Raw genomic sequence first — 17844 nt, 5'->3', positions numbered from 1 at the left:
ATTAACACTGCCAGATTATCCTCCAGAATAATTATGCTAAGTAGATGCTCATCCTTCTCCCTCACTAGTTGACTTCTGCTTTTTTAATTTTTAAGAATTTACTGTAAAATATTTCAGACGCAAAGGTAGGAAGAAATAACACCCATCAGATAGTCAATTATCTTTTAAAGAGATTTCAATATAAGGTGGAGAAACTTAGATATGTACTTACATATTACCATTTCTTTTTTTTCTTTTATTTTTTTATTTTTTTATTGTTAATCATAGCTGTGTACATTTGTGCAATCAAGGGGTACAATGTGCTGGTTTCATATATAATCTGAAATATTCTCATCAAACTGTTCAACGTAGCCTTTATGGCATTTTCTTAGTTATTGTATGTAGACATTTGTATTCCACATTTAGTAGGTTTCGCCTGTACCCATTCTAAGACGCGCCGTAGCATATTACCATTTCTAATGCTCTTAATTCCTTCCCGTAGATCTGTATTTCCATCCGGCATCATTTCCTTCTACTTAAAGCATTTCTTTGATATTTCTTCTACTGAAGGTCTGCTGGTGAAGAATTCTTTTAGCGTTTATAACTCTGGAGAGTCTCCATTTGACCTTTAGGTTTTGAAAGATACTTTTGATGGATATGTCCAAGAATTATAGAGGAATAAGCAAAATCAGGTTCTCCTGCTGTACGGTCACAGCACAATTCTAACACCATATATATTGCAGAGGAGGGAGTCTCCAGACATCAAACAGGCAATTCTGCGGCAGACACTAGCTGGGTATCTTCTACCCACAGGTTGAGGGCTCAGTCCCACAAGACTGCTCCTACTTGCACTGCCAATCACAAGCCTCGCTTCACCTTTGCTTCCAACCAACTCGCTATAAATATCGGGATTCCCATGACCCCCTCCCTGGGTTGGATGAATGTGCTAGAGCAGCTCACAGAACTCAGGGAAACATGTACTGGTTAATTATAAAGGATATTGCAGGGCGATGCCTGTGGCTCAAGGAGTAGGGCGCCGGTCCCATATGCCGGAGGTGGCGGGTTCAAACCCAGCCCCTGCCAAAAAAAAAAAGGATATTGCAAAGAATACAGATGAAGAAATGTGTAGGGTGAAGTATGGGGAAGGGCTGTGGAGCTGGCATGCCCTCCCCCTGGGCACCCTCCAGGCATCTCCTCGGGCTCAGCTGTCCTCAAGGTCTCCCAAGCCAGGCCTTTGGGATTTGTATGCGAGCCTCATTATGTAGGCATAATTGATTACATCATTGGCCATTGGTGATCAAATAGCATGTGGTCTGTTCCCCTTGGAACTGCCGTCCATAAACACAGCAGAATCTAGGGCACTGTAGAATTCAGTAAGGGAAAAGAGGCTCTTGGCTCATGAGTGCCTCCTCCTCGAATTCCTCAGGTAGCACGATCCTGTGTAAACCACTCTGGCATTTTTTTGGTGTTTGTTTGTTGTTTTGCATTTGTTTTTGAGACAGGGTCTCACTCTGACACCCTGAATAGAGTGCTGTGGCATCATCGTAGCTCACAGGCAACCTCAAACTCTTGGACTCAAGAAATGCTCTTGCCTCAGCCTCTCAAATAGCTGGGACTACAGGTGCCCACCACCACGCCCAGCTAGTTTTTTTATTTTTAGTAGAGACAGGGTCTCTTGCTCAAGCTGGTCTCGAACTCCTGAGCTTAAGCAATCCACTCGCCTTGGCCTCCCTGAGTGGTGGGATTATAGGCATGAGCCAACCAACCACTTCTTTTTTATGGAACTCTCCTGGGCGTTGCCATTCCTTCCATAGTGTTTCTCTGACATCACCCGTGACATGGGTATCTCAGGTTTCTTTACTGATAGGTGTAGCTTCCGTGATGTCCCAGAACAAGTTAGTAAATGTCCCTCAAGTGAAAATTCTCTAGTGCACAGTCCCCGTAGTCTGGGAGGCACCCACTGGCTTTTGTCATAAGCTCCCACAGGTCTATGGCACCGAGAATTTGTCCCCACCGGCACTCTGTGGGCTCGGGCAGTCTCACTGGTTTCGTGTGTCTCATTAATACTGCTTGAGAGGCAGATTTTCATACTTTCTTTTTAGTGCCAGGTAGGGAACTATTTCCCAGGCAGGTAAAGTGGCCCTCCCAATAATACAGTCAGGTAAAAGAGATGCACCCCATCTCCTATAAACTTTTCTTCTGCCAACCCACTTTCCAAACTGTAGCCTCCATTAGGCCTTTATCGACAGGCTTTAGTTTTGCAATATAGTATAGGGTACGGGCAGCGTCTCCCAGCCAGACACAATGTCCATTCCTGTAAAACATTCAAGTAAAAGAGACACACTTATTTAGAGAAAGCCTGTTTAAACACCCCACTGTTACAGCCTATCAACCCTTAAATTCTGTGTCCTCTCAGGGTAAATGCATCCTGAGTCTGGCCTTTCCTGGTGGGTTTTGGTACCACAGTGCATGGCAGTACTTGGAGTCACAGGATTTCTCTTCACCACCCACCCCTGGCCATTATCCCATCTGAACACATAAGGCTTTGTGTCTCCATCAGGGAGCTGACCCTTGCTCTTGGTCAGCTTTATCTTGATTAATCTGCTCCAATCTAGGGTAAATACAGCAAACTTGTTTGGAAGCCTATAATATTAGGAAGCCAGTAGGGCCTCCTTTTGCTCCATCCAACCTTCCATAGATTGCGTTGAGTGAGACCTTTGCTTTAACCTCATTTTATTCCAGTTTCCATTGTATTCATCTCATTTCTTAATAACCATCTGAAGATTTCCATCGCACGGGGATAAGTCCCTTGACTCCCCTTCATTTTACCCCTATCAGTGTGTTCTTTATTCACACTTTTTCTTAATAACCACTTAAAATTTTCCCCTTCTTGGGATGAGTCCTCTGACTCTGTCCACCTTGTCTCATTCTCTTGTAAATTAGCCCAGTGTTTTTATTAGTATCCATAGGACTCGAGGGGAAGCTGAGACAGCAAGTCCAATGAAGCTTCTTGAACTGTCTCTGGCTTTTGCAGCAGCAAGGTTATATGGGGCATCCACATTAAAGGGACACCCCTAACCAGAGCACGACCTGGTAGCAGGCATATTTAGCAGGTGAATGTCCCGGTTGTCACAGTCAGTCCGACATGGCTTGAATACCAAGCATATCAGCTGCGTGGTCTGGGGTGTTTCACTTGGCATTTATAGGTGGAGGCAGGAGGCCCCCCGCCCCCAGAATAAACACACTTTACAGTGGCTTTTATCCAGCCCAGGCTGGCTGCTCCCTCGGGAATAACCTACACACACGCGCACACACACACCCTCCAATGGTGGTTCAGTCGTGAGCTGTGGGTCCTGCATCGACCCAAACATGCTCCTCCACGCCACCATATCCACAAAGGCACTGTTCCCAGATGAATTATTCTCACAGTCCACCTGAGTGAAGCTTCGTCAGGTAGCTGATGAAACGGTTCCTTCAGGCTAGACCCTCTACTGTCCGTAGTCTCTTGGTTTCACCCTTCCCCCATACTGGCTGCCTCCTTAGCAACCAGATCCTAGAGGTCTTTTCTGATTCTCCTGCTTAATTTTCCCTTTGGGGCATTGAGGGAGCCTCAGTGCTGATGGCCCCAGCCCAGAACAACTGAAATATGACCTCAGACTGACATCAAGGTGCAATCCAGCACTCTTTTTACTTTCTTGTTAGCTATCACAGATAACAGTAACTGAGGGATTACACATTTTGCTTTTTCCTTATTAGTTTGCATTTCTTTTTTCTTTTTATCATCAGGATCTTTTTTTGTTTGTTTGTTTGTTTTGAGGATTCATTGATAGTACAGAGAACCAGGTTACACTGATTGCATTTGTTAGGTAAAGTCCCTCTTATAATTAGTTTGCATTTCTTAATTCATCCAGTGAACTAACTCCCTGGGGAGGTGAACCATTTCATCTCTAAATTCCACTGATAACTTTGACCTTTAGTGACAGAGCATTGATGGCAGCACAGCTGCAGCTGCAGCTCCATACCATGGGTGACCATGTGGGCATCTAGGGGGTCAAAGACTTCTCATCCCCTACCCTTTTAACCTTTTTCTGCCCAAATCACCTTTTCTGTGAGCCAGGCTGTTCTAGCAATCCAGGCTGACACCAATTCTGAGAATATAGAATCTTAGAAGTTTACACAAAAATTTACTTCATCTTCTGTGGCAGGTGGGCTTGCCTTCCATCAAAACAGTAAAAATGGGGGGATTTTCTAAACCCAGGAGAGGAAGTTCAGATGCCGGGCAATCAAATACAATGACAGACATCCGCCCCAGGCTTCAACATTTTGTACAATGAAGGGAAATTGCCAAATGACAGCTATGCAGCCGTCTTGGAGAACCCCAAGTTGGTGTCGGTCAAGACAGCGGGAAGTCACAGAGCTTCAGGCAGGAGGAAACATGGGGGCTTGCTAGAATATCTGATAGGAGGGCAAACTGGAAGAGTGGAGAATTTGGTGAAGGCAGATGGTATCAAAGAGCAAGAAAGACAATAGGAAACACTAATGAGGAAAAAGAAAGTTTTTCAAGAAAGGAAATGCAATCTCAGTGTATTATTTGACCTTGCAGCACACAATATTTATATAATCATGTTGTGCTATACTTCTTTTTTATTTAACCAAAAACAATGGTGTAACTCTTGGTGGGGGAAGGAAGGGAGGAAGTGCGGTAGGTGTTGTGTCTTTGAAGGATGTCAGTACGCAATAACTGAAAGGGCTAAACCAGAAAGAGCTATGTAAGCATATTACTCAGAGATACCGAGGTGACCACTAGAGAAATAATGAGGTTGGTTACCCCAAGAAGGTAGCCATTATAAGCTCTAGTGGGCTTTTTAAAATCATGTCTATTTTTTAATGGTCTTAAATTATTCTAAAAACAAAGCAAATGTACATGAAAAGGAACAAACAACTTTTCTTCTGCCAGGCCTGGTGGCACACACCTGTAATCCCAGCTATCTGGGAGGACTGCCTGAAGCCAGAAGTTTGAGACCATTCTCAGCAACATTGCAAGACCCCATCTCTAAGAATTTTTTTTTTCATTAATTAATTAATTTTTAAAAGAGAACAGAATCCAACCATCAGTTCATGGATAAATGACTTCTAATCCAAAAGTTGTAAATCAGTTTAAAGAGTACTTTTCCTTTAGAAACATTCTTATTTATGTGGTTAGAGTCCCAAAGTGGACCTCAAATACAAACTGTAATGAAATTAAAATAGCCTGGATATTTTAGAAATCAGAACAAAATTTACCAACTTTGGAGTCCATTCTAGTTAATTCAAGTAAGAAACCATGGAGGTTACGGCTCCCTATTTTCTGCATACCTGTTTGGTTCGCCATTTGTCCTTTTCTGAGACAGTTTGGTTTCCAATCAGGCTTCTCAATTGCTGCTGCTGATTCTTGCTGAAAAAAGCCAAAGACCTGGAAGCTCTTTATCTTAAATAATCACCTCATCTCCATGACAGGTTGACCCTGGGAGCATAGTTATTAGCGTGGCACACAGGGGACCACAAGCTGGCCCCTTCCAGCTATAGCTGGCGTCCTGTACGCAAAGCCCCCACCTCACCACCAGCACCTCCGAACCGGCTCTTCAAGTTCCCATGCTTCTGTCCTTGTTTGGACAGCCCATGACTCTCCTGACCAGCTTGGGAGCCGCCCCCTCCATCTGCCTTCTTCATGCCCTCCTGGAACCCGCCCTGGGCTTGCTGTGCATTTATAATGCATTTCCCATGGCTTGTTCACCTGTGCACTCTGTTGAGAGCAGGAAGGGACCACATGTTTCCTTTATAATCATTTGCCCAGGCAGGGCTTGGTACACAGCAGGGACTCAACAAATACTTGAATGGATTAAAAAAATGGTTACCCAAACTGAGCTAATATATAGTCAGAACTGGAAACAAGGTGTTCTGTTCTGAAGATCCTCATGCCCTGACCCACTGACTTAATGGCCAGAATCCAAGTGAGCTTCATCTGTGATCTGGTCTCAAGCTGGAAATCTCCTTTTGGTTGTGTCACTGAGGTATTTCATTTGGTCCTCATTCTGTTCATCTTAATTTTATTTTCCTTCTTTCTCTGTTCAGAATGTCCTGTTTCATCTTTGGCTTTGAGACAAACTGTATCATACATCTGGTTCTTTCCCTATCCCAGATCTCATATTAACTAACTAGGAGGAAAGGGGTTTATTTCGGCAGTCACAGCTTGTTAACATACAGCAGGCTATGCCATGTTCTTTGGGGGGGTGAGGGAAGGGGTTCGTTTTTGTTTTTGACAGGGTCTTACTCTGTCAGCACAGCTAGAATGCAGAGGCATCATCACAGCTCACAGCAACCTCAGACTCGTGGGCTCGAGCAGTTCTTCTGCTTCAGCCTCCCGAGTAGCTCAGACTACAGGCACATGCCACGATGTCCTGCTAATTTTTCTGTTTGTGGTAGACATGGGGGTCTCACTCTGGGTCAGGCTGGTCTCAAATTCCTGAGCTCAAACAATCCACCGCACAGGGCCCAGGCCATGTTCTTGATTTAATTCTTCCTGTGTCTAAGTTGCATGGTAAATAAGGACATCCCTTTCCTTCCCACCCTGAAGCTAGAAGCCCATTTTGGTAGCATAGCTCATTTCTGTTTTGAACCCATACACACTGAATGATATACAAGATGTTCAACAGTCTACAGAATAAACCACCAGACTTCTTTTGTTTAACCCCAAATGGAAATGATTTTTGTTTTTCTTTTTATGCAAGTAACCCACGCTCACTTTAACATGACTTTGAAGTATAAAAAGCTAAGAAGATACAAGTAAAATCACCATAAGCCTACCACCCAAAGATTAATGCTTTTAAACTACTTAGGATGTGATATGTGTCTTTAGTTACTTGCTTTCTAGGTATATAATTTCCCTGCAAAAATAGTTTTACTATTCACACCTGCTTTTTAAAAAGCTTACATATATAGTTGTGCATCATTATTAATTGCATAACATTTCATTATATGTATGTTCAGTAATTTACTGAATTATTCAGAAGTTGGGCATTTATGTTGAACATATGTGGAAAAATACAAATATTCAATAAATTGTCTATGGTGTTTTTAATGGACAAACCCTAATAACAATATAAGTGTTCAGGATGTACTCCCAAGAAGTGGAATTATTAGTTCAAATGGTGTAAATTTAATTAATGTAGGTAGACATGTCAATTTTTTTTTTTTTTTTTAATTTTTAAAGACAAGATATCTGGTTTTTGGGTTTTTTTATTCAGCATTTGTACATAAATCATAAATACATTTATGCCATTATGGGATTCAATGTGTTGATTATTGGTACAAATTGGAGTGCTTACATCCTACTAATCAACATAGCCTTCACCTCATTTATTTACCCAATACAGCATTAAGACATTTGTGTTCTACACCTGATAGATACAACTTGTACTTGCAGTGTGCTCCATAGGTGTGGTCCCCCTACCATCCCTCCCTATGGAGCACACTGCAAGTGTGTGAATTTTTTTTTTCTATTCCTGAGATACTTTACTAAGAAGAATATTTTCCAGCTCCATCCATGTAAACATAAAAGAGGTAAAGTCTCCATTTTTTTTAATGCTGCATAGCATTCCGTGGTATACATATACCACAATTTATTAATCCATTCCTGCGTCGATGGGCACTTAGGCTTCTTTTGCCAGGCTGAAGTGGCACAATCATAGCTCACTGCAGCCTTGAACTCCTGAGCTCAAATCCTCCTGAGAAGCTGAGACTATAGTCACGTACTGCCAAGCCTGGCTAGTCTTTTCAGTTTTTATAGAGATGGGCTCTCACTATGTTGTCCAGGCTGGTCTTCAACTTCTGGGCTCAAGCTGTCCTCCTGCTTCAGCTTCCCCAAGTGCTAGTATTGCAGGCATGAGCCATTGCACCTAGCCAATATGTCACTTTTTAAAATACAATCAAATATTATAGAAATTGAAACATGAAGTCATTATTCCATCTTTAAATTTCCTTCCCAAAGATAACTACCATTAGCATTTGGTGTGGAGCTTTCTAGACTTTGTTCCTTTGTGGACTTACAGAAAATTATTTACAGTGAGGTCTATAGTTTTATAGTTTCGGGGGTTTTCTTTGTTTTGTTTTGTTTTTTTGAGACAGTCTCACTATGTCACCCTTGGTAGAGTACTGTGGTGTCACAGCTCACAGCAACCTCCAACTCCTGGGCTTAGGCGATTCTCTTGCCTCAGCCTCCCGAGTAGCTGGGACTACAGGTGCCCACCACAACGCCTGGCTATTTTTAGTTGCAGTTTGGCCAGGGCCGGGTTCGAACCCGCCACCCTCAGTATATGGGATGGGCGCCCTACCCACTGAGCCACAGGTGCCACCCAGTTTTATAGTTTTTTATCCTTATAGGATCATATTATACATATCTTTCTACAACTTTAATTTTTCCTCTTTATGTTACTTGACAATCTTTTGATGTCACAAGAAGAAATTAAACTCCAGTCTCTCTCTCTCTCTCTCACACACACACCCCCCATTCCTTCTGCAGGTTGGTAATGTTGGGATTTTGTAATTTAACTGCTAAGGTGCTTGGGGAATTTATTCCTTGGTTTATTCAAAATGAATAGTCAGTCTAACTGAGTGCCTTCTATATACAAAGCTCTGGGGAAACAAAACTGCTTATGACCTGAGCTTAGAGTCCAGTGAGAAAACCTGGAATGTGTATTGTCAGGGTGGTAAAATCATTCAACAGTGGCCCCGAAGTTGCTATGGAAGCAGAGGAGAGACACCTCAACAAGCCCAAGGAAGTGGTCACTGACAAATTATTTGAACAGACTGGGGTCCAAATCCTGGTATCTGTAACTTATTAACTGAGACCTCAGGTAAATCCTTAACTTGTCTGCCTCAGTGCAAAATGTGTACAGTCGTACTTACTCCACGATGCCAGCATGATTATTCACTGGGAAAATGATCATAGTAGAGGAGTGTTGAGTGTCCATTAGTAGGTGTCCGGTTAAGTGGATACATCATGATAAACGAACTAATGCAGTATTGTTTAGTTAGGAGAAATAAGTCGTTCTGTATATTCCAATAGGTATCAAAATCAGATGTGTTATTAATAGGATAGTATTTGATTTGCTGCCATTTGTGTAAAAATTCTTCTTTTTATTTTTTATTGTTTTGTTTTATTTTCACTGTCATTCTGTGGCCCTGGGTAGATTGCCATGACATCATAGCTCACAGCAACCTTAAAGTCTTGGGCAAAAGAGATCCTCTTGCCTCAGCCTCCCGAGAAGCTGGGACTACGGGTGCCCGCCACAATGCCGGGCTAGTTTTTTCTATTATTAGTAGAGATGGGGTCTCACTTTGCCCAGGCAATCAACCTGTATCGGCCTCCCAGTGTGTTAGGATTACAGGTGTGAGCCACCACACCAGCTCTGTAAAATTCTTTAAAAGGTATGGTGGTATATATCTATACATGTGCTTACATTGGCCTAGGCCAGTGTTTTTCAGACTTTTTGTTGTTGTTATTGATCATAAAGGTTTTTTTGTTTGTTTGGGTTTTTTTGAGACAGAGTCTCACTATGTTGCCCTTGGTAGAGTGCTATGGCATCACAGCTCACAGCAACCTCAAACTCATGGGGTTAAGGGATTCTCTTACCTCAGCCTCCCAAGTAGCTGGAACTACAGGTGCACACCACAACACCCAACTATTTTGTTGTTGTCATCATTGTTGTCTAGCTGACCCAGGCCAGCTTCGAACCCACCAGCCCCTGTAATGTGGCCAGCGCCCTAACCACTATGTTACAGGTGCCAAGCCTGATCATAAAGTATTTTTTTTTAATTTCAGGTTAATGTGGGGTACAAACAACAGTTTATAATATTTGCATTTTTTTAGGTAGAGTCCCTCTTGTAGTTGTGTCCCGCCCCCAAAATGTGTGCCATCCACTCTTACATTGGTGCCCATTAAGTGGGAGCACCTCAGTCCCCCTCCTCTTCCCCTCCTCCTTCCCTCATTTATCTCAGGATACACTTGAACCCATAGTTAAACTTTTCATGGCACACTGGTTGAAAATCAATGGCCTAGACTCTCTGAAGCAATACCCAAGTAACTGAAGGCACTTACCTTAAAAGGAACTGGGGATCAGGAGTGGGAGAAAATTTTGCTTTCCACATATGCCCATTTGTGCTGCTTAAGTTACCATGTGGCTTTATTATGTGAAGAAGAGCTTTTAAGAATTATTCATAAAATAAAATGATTTAAGCTTATATTAAGATGGTGTCAACTTACTATAGCTTTCAATGTTTTACATGGCAGCTTTTCGTAATCTTCTCATGAAGGAGTTAATAAGGATGGACTTGAATATGCACACTTATCTAATCCACTTACCAGCTTTGGAATCTTGTTAAAGTTATTTAAGCACTCTAAACCTCAGTTTTCTTCTGTAAAATAGGGAGTAATAATAACAACTACCTTATAAAGTTGTGAAAATGAGATCACATTAATTGAGTGGGAAGTAGGTTCTCAGGGTACGTGGTATATTGTAAAGCATTCACATGTTCGTTGTATAATAATTAATACTGAAAGTCTGTATCAGGTCTTGATTGCAAGTGTTAGTAATCTAACTCAGCTGCCTTCTACAAGAGGCTGTGTTGGCTCACACAAATGAAATTCTGTCATTTAGCTGCCTTTGTGTGTGGCTATATCTAGCACCTATCTTGAAGACACTGAGACTCAGTCTTTCTCCAGCTCTTTGTGTTGGCACAATTCCCAACTATCTCCAGGCCTGTATCCTACTGTCTCATAACTCTTCCCAACAACAGTCCCAGGCTTGACTTGATTCATCTCACATTGGTCATGCCTGGGTCCATTCTTACCCCAGACATGTTAGCCCTGGAATTAGAAAACACTGATTGGTGCACAAGGTTATAGTACTTACCTCTGCAGCCTTGATGGGAAGAATCAGCCTAAAATGTAGAGCAATCTTAGGCCTTTTGTTTTCAGGCTTGGAGACTTAAGAAGAGTTCCTTCCCCACAGGAAAAACATAGGGGTAAAACAAATACTGAGCAGGCAGAAACTGTGGGTGCACTCCTCAGCCCACTACATGACGGCTACTCTTCCTTTCAAATGTAGGTTTTCAGAAATGCTTAACATTATGACTGTATCATCACAGAGGCACATTATCTTGCGTGAGTTAGCATGTACCTTGATTATAGTAAAACTTACCCTTAAAATACTGTAGCAAGGTGCTGGTAGAGGTCTACACAGCATCTCACATATTCACACTTTAACTTGGAGCCAAAAGGCTGGTCCTTCTGTGGAACACCAGAGACGTTAGTTGTTTACTGCTCAGGGCCATGTAATACAAAGATCCGCAGTCCAACTGTAACAGCACACTTCCAGGTTCCCATCTCAAAGTGCCATAAGCAAAAAGGAGATTTTATTGGCGAATGCAACCGCAAAGTCTAAGAAAGGCCACCTGTTGCTCAGTGCATGACCATGACCGTAGTCAGCGTTTGCATGGTGATCTGTCACCATCTTTCCTCTCTGCTGTTCCCTGGGGAGGCTCCATTCTCAGGTAGTTCAACTACCAGCTTATCAACCCTACTGAAAAGACATACCCACTTCTTGCCAGGTAGTTCAGAGAAATTCCTGGGGTTAGCCTTTGTCCACCTAGTTGTGGTCACACGGCTACTTAACCCAGTCACTTTGAGGAAGAGGAGGGACAGGACACAATGATCAGCCGAGCCTACATCAGCTGTGCAGAAATGCACTTTGCTGTGAGAGGGAAGGGGTGGCTCCCCAAAGAATGGTCAGGGAACTTCTACTTGATGGAAGAAGGAATGTCAAGTGGAACAACCGAAAACAGCAGGCCCACGTGAAATTCCGGGAGGCCAAAATGAAATTGAGAAAGCAAATTGTCAGATTGTCCTTCCTGCACCATAAAGTAGCTCCATGCTATCCAGCAGAAAGATAATGAGTGCCACAAGTGCAAGCCACTTGCTAGAGAAATATATATAAAAAGAATGAGTGAAATAATTTTAATACTACATTTGACCCTTGAACAAAACTGAGTTTAGGGGCACCAACCCTCATACAGTCAAAAATTTATATATAACTTTTGACTCCCAAAACTTACAGAATAGTAGCCAACTGTTACCCTTACCAATAACATAAATGGTCAGTTAACACATATTTTGTATGTTAAATGTGTAATGTATTACAATAAGCTAGAGAGAAGAAAATATTAAGGAAGAGTAGATGTATTTGCTATTTGTTGATGGAAGTGAATCATCATAAAGGTTGAATAGACTGAGGGGGAGGAAGTGGAGGGTACAGTCTTGCTGTCTCAGAGGAACATGAGCGGACCCAGGCAGTTCAAATGTGTGTGTTGTTCGAAGCTCAATTATATTTCATTTAATAATGTTTTGTAAAGCCTAAATATCATTTACCATGTAATCGTTGTCAAAATTGTTGAGATATTTTGCCCCTTTTTTGTACCAACCTTCAAAGTCCAGTGTATATTTTACTCTTTGTAGTAGCCTGTGTCAATTTGGATGAGCTAGTGGCCAACGGCTACCGTGGTGGACGGTGCTGGTTTAGCGATAACTCTCCCCAGAGAAGCTGGATATCTGTCACCAGCTGGTAAATTATCACTTACCTTTCAACATCCTGGGGAGTTATTCTGGAATTGCAAATCCCTTCATTGGAAGAATCTATCTGAAAAATAAGCCTAAATACACATTGCTATGCTGGGTATCTGGTTAGAGCCACTTGTGTCTAAATCTGTCATAACCCATATAGTTAGTACTTAATTACTTAATTATCTGTCTTCTATCTTGGACTCTAAGCCCTACCCAGGCAGGGACCTTTATCTGTCTTGCCCATTGCCCAGTACATAGAAGACACTGTGTGGATATTTTTAAATGAAATGAAGTTAAGTTAAAAAGTTAGTTGACGGTTTCTCACTTGCCAGACTAGATGACAAAATAGAGAAAATGGAGAAATAATATTGGTTGAGGCCCAAGATTGCATGTGTGCAATATTTGTTTTTCTGATGAAGGCCCGTCTGTGGTCTGTGGCTAGTTGTACTATTCAATCACTCTTTCATTGAACATACAGTATATAGAGAGAGTGATTGAATACCTACAGAACCCTAGGCTCTGTGCCAAGCATGGGTATACAAAGACGAATGGCAAACAGTCCCTGCCTTAAAGGAAATGAGAAACCGATAAGCAAAATAACTCTTATAATAACATCCAATAAATGTTTAGATATAAATAAATAGTGTTTGGGGAGCCCAGCGAAGGGGGTCCAGTGCAAGTCAGAGGATAAGAGGTAGGCAGGAACCGCTAACTGGGGAAAAGTGGATTTAAGTTCCGTGGCACTGGGGATATTTGTATCTAGCCCCACGCTCAGCACATTTATTGAATGAATGAATTGATGAGCAAAGTGGCTCCTGAATCAAATGCTGAAGAATCTCTGGGTTTGTCCGTCTGAGTGTGGACGCATGATCACAGCAGTGAAGAGAGAGTGTGCGTGACAGCCCGGCTTCCAGAGCTAGGATCCTGGCTCCAGAGAATGACAAGATGCTGAGTTGAGGGGGAGCAGAGGGGTGACAGCTAGCACAAGCCTGCAGCATTTGGCAGGGCAGGCAACAAACAGCTTCCCTTGTTGTTATTGTCCATATGACCAGTGACGAACGATCACACTTTCTTATTACAGGCAAAGAGAAGGCTGGAGCTAGGAGAAAGTGGTCATCAGTACCTCTCAGATGGTTTAAAAACCCCCAAGGGCAAAGGAAGAGCTGCACTCCGAAGTCCAGATAGTCCAAAAAGTAAGGATTCTTTCATCTCTTTCCTTATTCTCCTCAGTATGGGATTCCCAACTTTCCAAGCTTGTGGCTGGAAGGATGCCAAGGTGTGAATAATTTTGGCATGTTTTGTTCTTTTTCATTTCTTTCTGTGCTTATCCAAAAAAATAAATACAGTGTGTGCAGGCAACCAGGGACAGGCTACAGGGTCACTCTGGTACCTGAATACTGACCTAATAGGACTGCTTCTTTAACCGTATGCAGTTTTCACTTTTTAACTCAGAATACAGCTTTCAGCATATTCTGTAATGAAATTTAATTTTAACTTTCCTTAGTGGATACTGCTTCAGAGTCTGAGACAAACTGAGCGTCCATGAACTATGCCAGAGTCAGGGATGTCTGTGCCGACCTCCGTCTCCAGCTCAGCATATGGTGGCATAAGAATCAATTAAGCCCAGAAAATTGCACTCTCTGCCCTTTCTATCTAATACTATTATCATTACTGGTGGGAGAAAGAAAAATAAGTTAGAAATACCCAAACAGTCCCTTTGTGTGTATTGCATTTAATGTAAAGACTTTGTTCTTTCCTTTCCTGTAGTTTACGCATTAGGCAATCCACAAATTGTGTGTGATGCTAAATTAAAACCTTGACCTGTGTGCCTGTGAGTGAATAAGTACAATATTAAATGAGGAAGTGTCATCTAAGCAAGATGGGGAGATTTGATAGAAAGACTTCTCCAGGTATTATTCGTCGAAACGAAGCATGGTTTGAAAAGCTAGTGAACAAGGGACACACACGCAGACACTGAAGCCTTAAAGGTCAGTTAAGACCTTAGGGACCCTGTCCCCCGGTGCTGGAGAGGCTCCTAGCCTGCTCCGAGGGAGGCCCCACCTGCCCTCATCCAGAGGCCAGAGGCCTTGTGCACGCTCTCCACAGATAGTTGTGAGCACCTACCAGATGTGAGTCATTAGGCTCGGGGAGTAGGGTAAGCCAAAGCAGCAACTCAGAAATTGCTAAGTGAAATGCTTTAATCAAACACAGAGATTTCCACTGTGCCTTCCTTTGCTAATAAAGCAATTCCATGGCTTCTGTAACTTGCCAAAATCAACAGCAACCACAGCTTTGCTTCCGATGCTAATATGTGGGCTGCAGTGGGGAAGAGGGCTTGCTTAACTGCAGAGACACCCTTCATTTCTTTACCTTTCCCCCTATCCCCCCACCCGCTCGGTTTTTGTTTTTCTTTAAGCTCCCAAATCTCCCTCAGAAAAAACGCGGTATGATACGTCCCTTGGTCTGCTCACCAAGAAGTTCATTCAGCTCCTGAGCCAATCACCCGATGGGGTCTTGGATTTGAACAAGGCAGCAGAGGTGCTAAAAGTGCAAAAGAGAAGGATCTATGATATCACCAACGTTCTGGAAGGCATCCACCTCATTAAGAAGAAGTCTAAGAACAACGTCCAGTGGATGTGAGTAGGAGTCCACAGCCCCCGCGCCCGCTCCGAGGGCTGCGTCACGCTGCCTCTGCTTCCCCGGCTCCAGCTTCCACATCCGTCCCCGGGCGTCGGCTCTTTTCCCTCCTCTTCTCCCTGCTTCTCTCTTCTCTCAGCCATAAGTTCAAAGTCTCTTTACAGAGAGACTTTCTGTTTGGATATTTTCAGAGATAAAAGGATTTATATTTATTTAGCATCCCAGCAAGGGGACCCTTGGATTAAATAGGCCCCGCGGTTCTGGCTGTTCACTGGCCACACTGTGTCCACATGTCTTTGGCTTGTTCTGATAGGAATTTGGAAGTTCACCGTGGCTTACGAGTCATCTGTGTGTACATTCATATTTGCACAAAGTGTCTCTATGTATGGTCACGATAACAGATTTAACTCACTCTCTATATGAATTAAGGCAAGACTTAAATGCCTCTGTTTCTTCTGTGAAGTAGGGCTATCACTTGTTACCTGTACACCCACACGTGTGATCACGTTATTTGTAAATTTTGGACAGAGCATCTGAACAGCCGATTTTCATAAGGACTGTATCGAGCTATTATTAGAGCCTTTTGGAAGGAATAAATCTGTTATGGGGTGTGTCTGAAAAAATACTCATTCAGACATGATAATAGATCACTTTTGTGCTTCTTGGAATTTTGTGACAGTTTGGATTACCATTTTGGCCTACGATTTAGACACATGCTGGGTACTGGGGAATCCACCACACACATTTGTTTCCTCTACTTCCTTTTCTTTTTAGGTATTGGTATAAGACCCTAAGAAATTATCTGAGTCTTTCCTGCTTTTTGGATGACTTGTTTTGAATTTTGAACCATTTCATCTTTTCCATTTTTCTGTTCTTCCCTCCTCCTTTATCCCCACCCCAGGCATGTTGAGGGAGGGGTGGAGGTCACTGCCTTCTTTTGCCCTCGGAATTAGAGCCCTCTGAAGAAATAGGCCTCCCCTGGAGGAAAGAACTCTGAAAATAGCAGTGCTTTTTCACTTAATTTCCATGGTGTGAAAAGTTCAGGACTATATTTATGAAAAAAATATGTGCATGTATCAGTGTTCTCATTTAACACTTGGCTAACAAGCAATACGACCTCCCACGTCAAGAGGGGATGTCCACCCAGATGGCCGTTTCCCCTTTCCTTCCTCTCCTGCACAGCCATGAAGAGTCTCTGTTTGGGTTTGCAGGGGCTGCAGTCTGTCTGAGGATGGGGGCATGCTGGCCCAGTGTCAGGGCCTATCCAAAGAAGTGACCGAACTCAGTCAGGAGGAGAAGAAATTAGATGAACTGATCCAAAGCTGCACCCTGGACCTCAAACTGTTAACCGAGGATTCAGAGAATCAAAGATATCCTTTGTGCCACTGGTTCACTGGGCGGGTAGTGCTTTCTAGACTATTGCCAGAGGTGACAGTCGGATTTACACACAGGTAGATTTTCACTCTGGTTTCACACAAGTAAGCGTGTGCATGGTTGTGTGTGTGTGAGCTTAACCCTCTCAGCTTTGCCTAAGAAGTCAGTCTGTATGATAGATTAGTCATCAGACTGGTTCCTTTCATTATCTAGTTTGGTAAGTCAGGTGGGAATTGTTTATTAAAGTATTTTATTCGTGTATAGTTGAGACATGCAGGTACACTTAGGCATAAGGCCATACTATTAAAAAATACATAAGGTGTCTTATTAATATTAATGGCAACACTAAGCAGATTCTTCCCAGATTTGGGGTGGGTATTGGCTGTCGCTGTTGGGGTTTGCACATTTTATTTTACTTTCATCAGCTATGGTAGCAATTGGAATTCGTTGAATCTCTAATGGGGCTATAGTTGAAGGTTTGAAAGAATACAGGAAAATCATACTGTAACTTTTAAAGTACATTAGGCTGATTCCTAACACCCAAAACTGGTTTCAGAAGCACCTCAAAACCTGAGACATCTCAGTTCTTCTTGTTCCTCTATAAACATTAGTCCTTGGAAATAAAAATATGAAAAGCAAATTCTTGTTCCCAACTTGCTGAAAATCTGTTGACCATCTCAGGAAAACTTGCTGTTCAGCCCCTCACTACATTTAAAATTAAAGAGAGATTGCTTCAAAACAAAAAAAAAGAGAGAGATTGCTTCATTATGCCGGCAAGATTTGCCTATCGGGTCAGTTACTGGTAGAAGAACAAATAATATTTTAAGTTATCCCATCTCTAGTTTACTACCACACTTCTGATGATTCCGCATGTACCTTTCATAGAGAATGAAATACGTCCTGCCCAGATTCTTCCAGTGTGTCTCATCTTGCACAGGCCCTCCCTGGGTACTGGGACTTTTATTTTCCAGTGCTGGCGAGTTTTTTTAACCTGCAGTTGTTCATTTCCTGTTGACCAAAGAATTAACCTTGTCAACTAATAATTAGTGAGATGGAGAAGAGATGTGATGATTTGGACCCCAGTGGTGGCCAGAGTGGCTTTATAGGGAAAGAAACCAATAGTTGGGTTGTTTCATTCATTGTTTAGTGGGGAGCCCTGTTGTGGGAAAGACGTGTGGTTACATGTGATTGGCAGCCTT

General features: G+C 42.6%; 1 protein-coding gene across 3 annotated transcripts in view; it reads left to right on the top strand.

Annotated features, from left to right (window-relative positions):
• The window catches only part of E2F3 (E2F transcription factor 3), a 93314-nt gene that overhangs the window by 66407 nt on the left and 9063 nt on the right, over positions 1–17844 (top strand). For 2 of the 3 annotated variants that reach the window (XM_053601910.1, XM_053601911.1), the window contains exons 2-4: positions 13716–13827; positions 15069–15270; positions 16483–16641. In XM_053601910.1, coding sequence (XP_053457885.1) covers positions 13716–13827; positions 15069–15270; positions 16483–16641 — 473 coding nt within the window. Of the gene's footprint in view, positions 1–13715; positions 13828–15050; positions 15271–16482; positions 16642–17844 lie in introns of all 3 variants that reach the window. The other variant, XM_053601909.1, reaches the window with a different exon arrangement.

The sequence above is a fragment of the Nycticebus coucang genome, chromosome 9, assembly GCF_027406575.1.
Source record: "Nycticebus coucang isolate mNycCou1 chromosome 9, mNycCou1.pri, whole genome shotgun sequence".
Taxonomy (NCBI): Eukaryota; Metazoa; Chordata; class Mammalia; order Primates; family Lorisidae; genus Nycticebus; species Nycticebus coucang.
The sequence above is the reverse complement of the archived record's forward strand: the minus strand, read 5'-3'. Positions and strand labels throughout refer to the sequence as shown.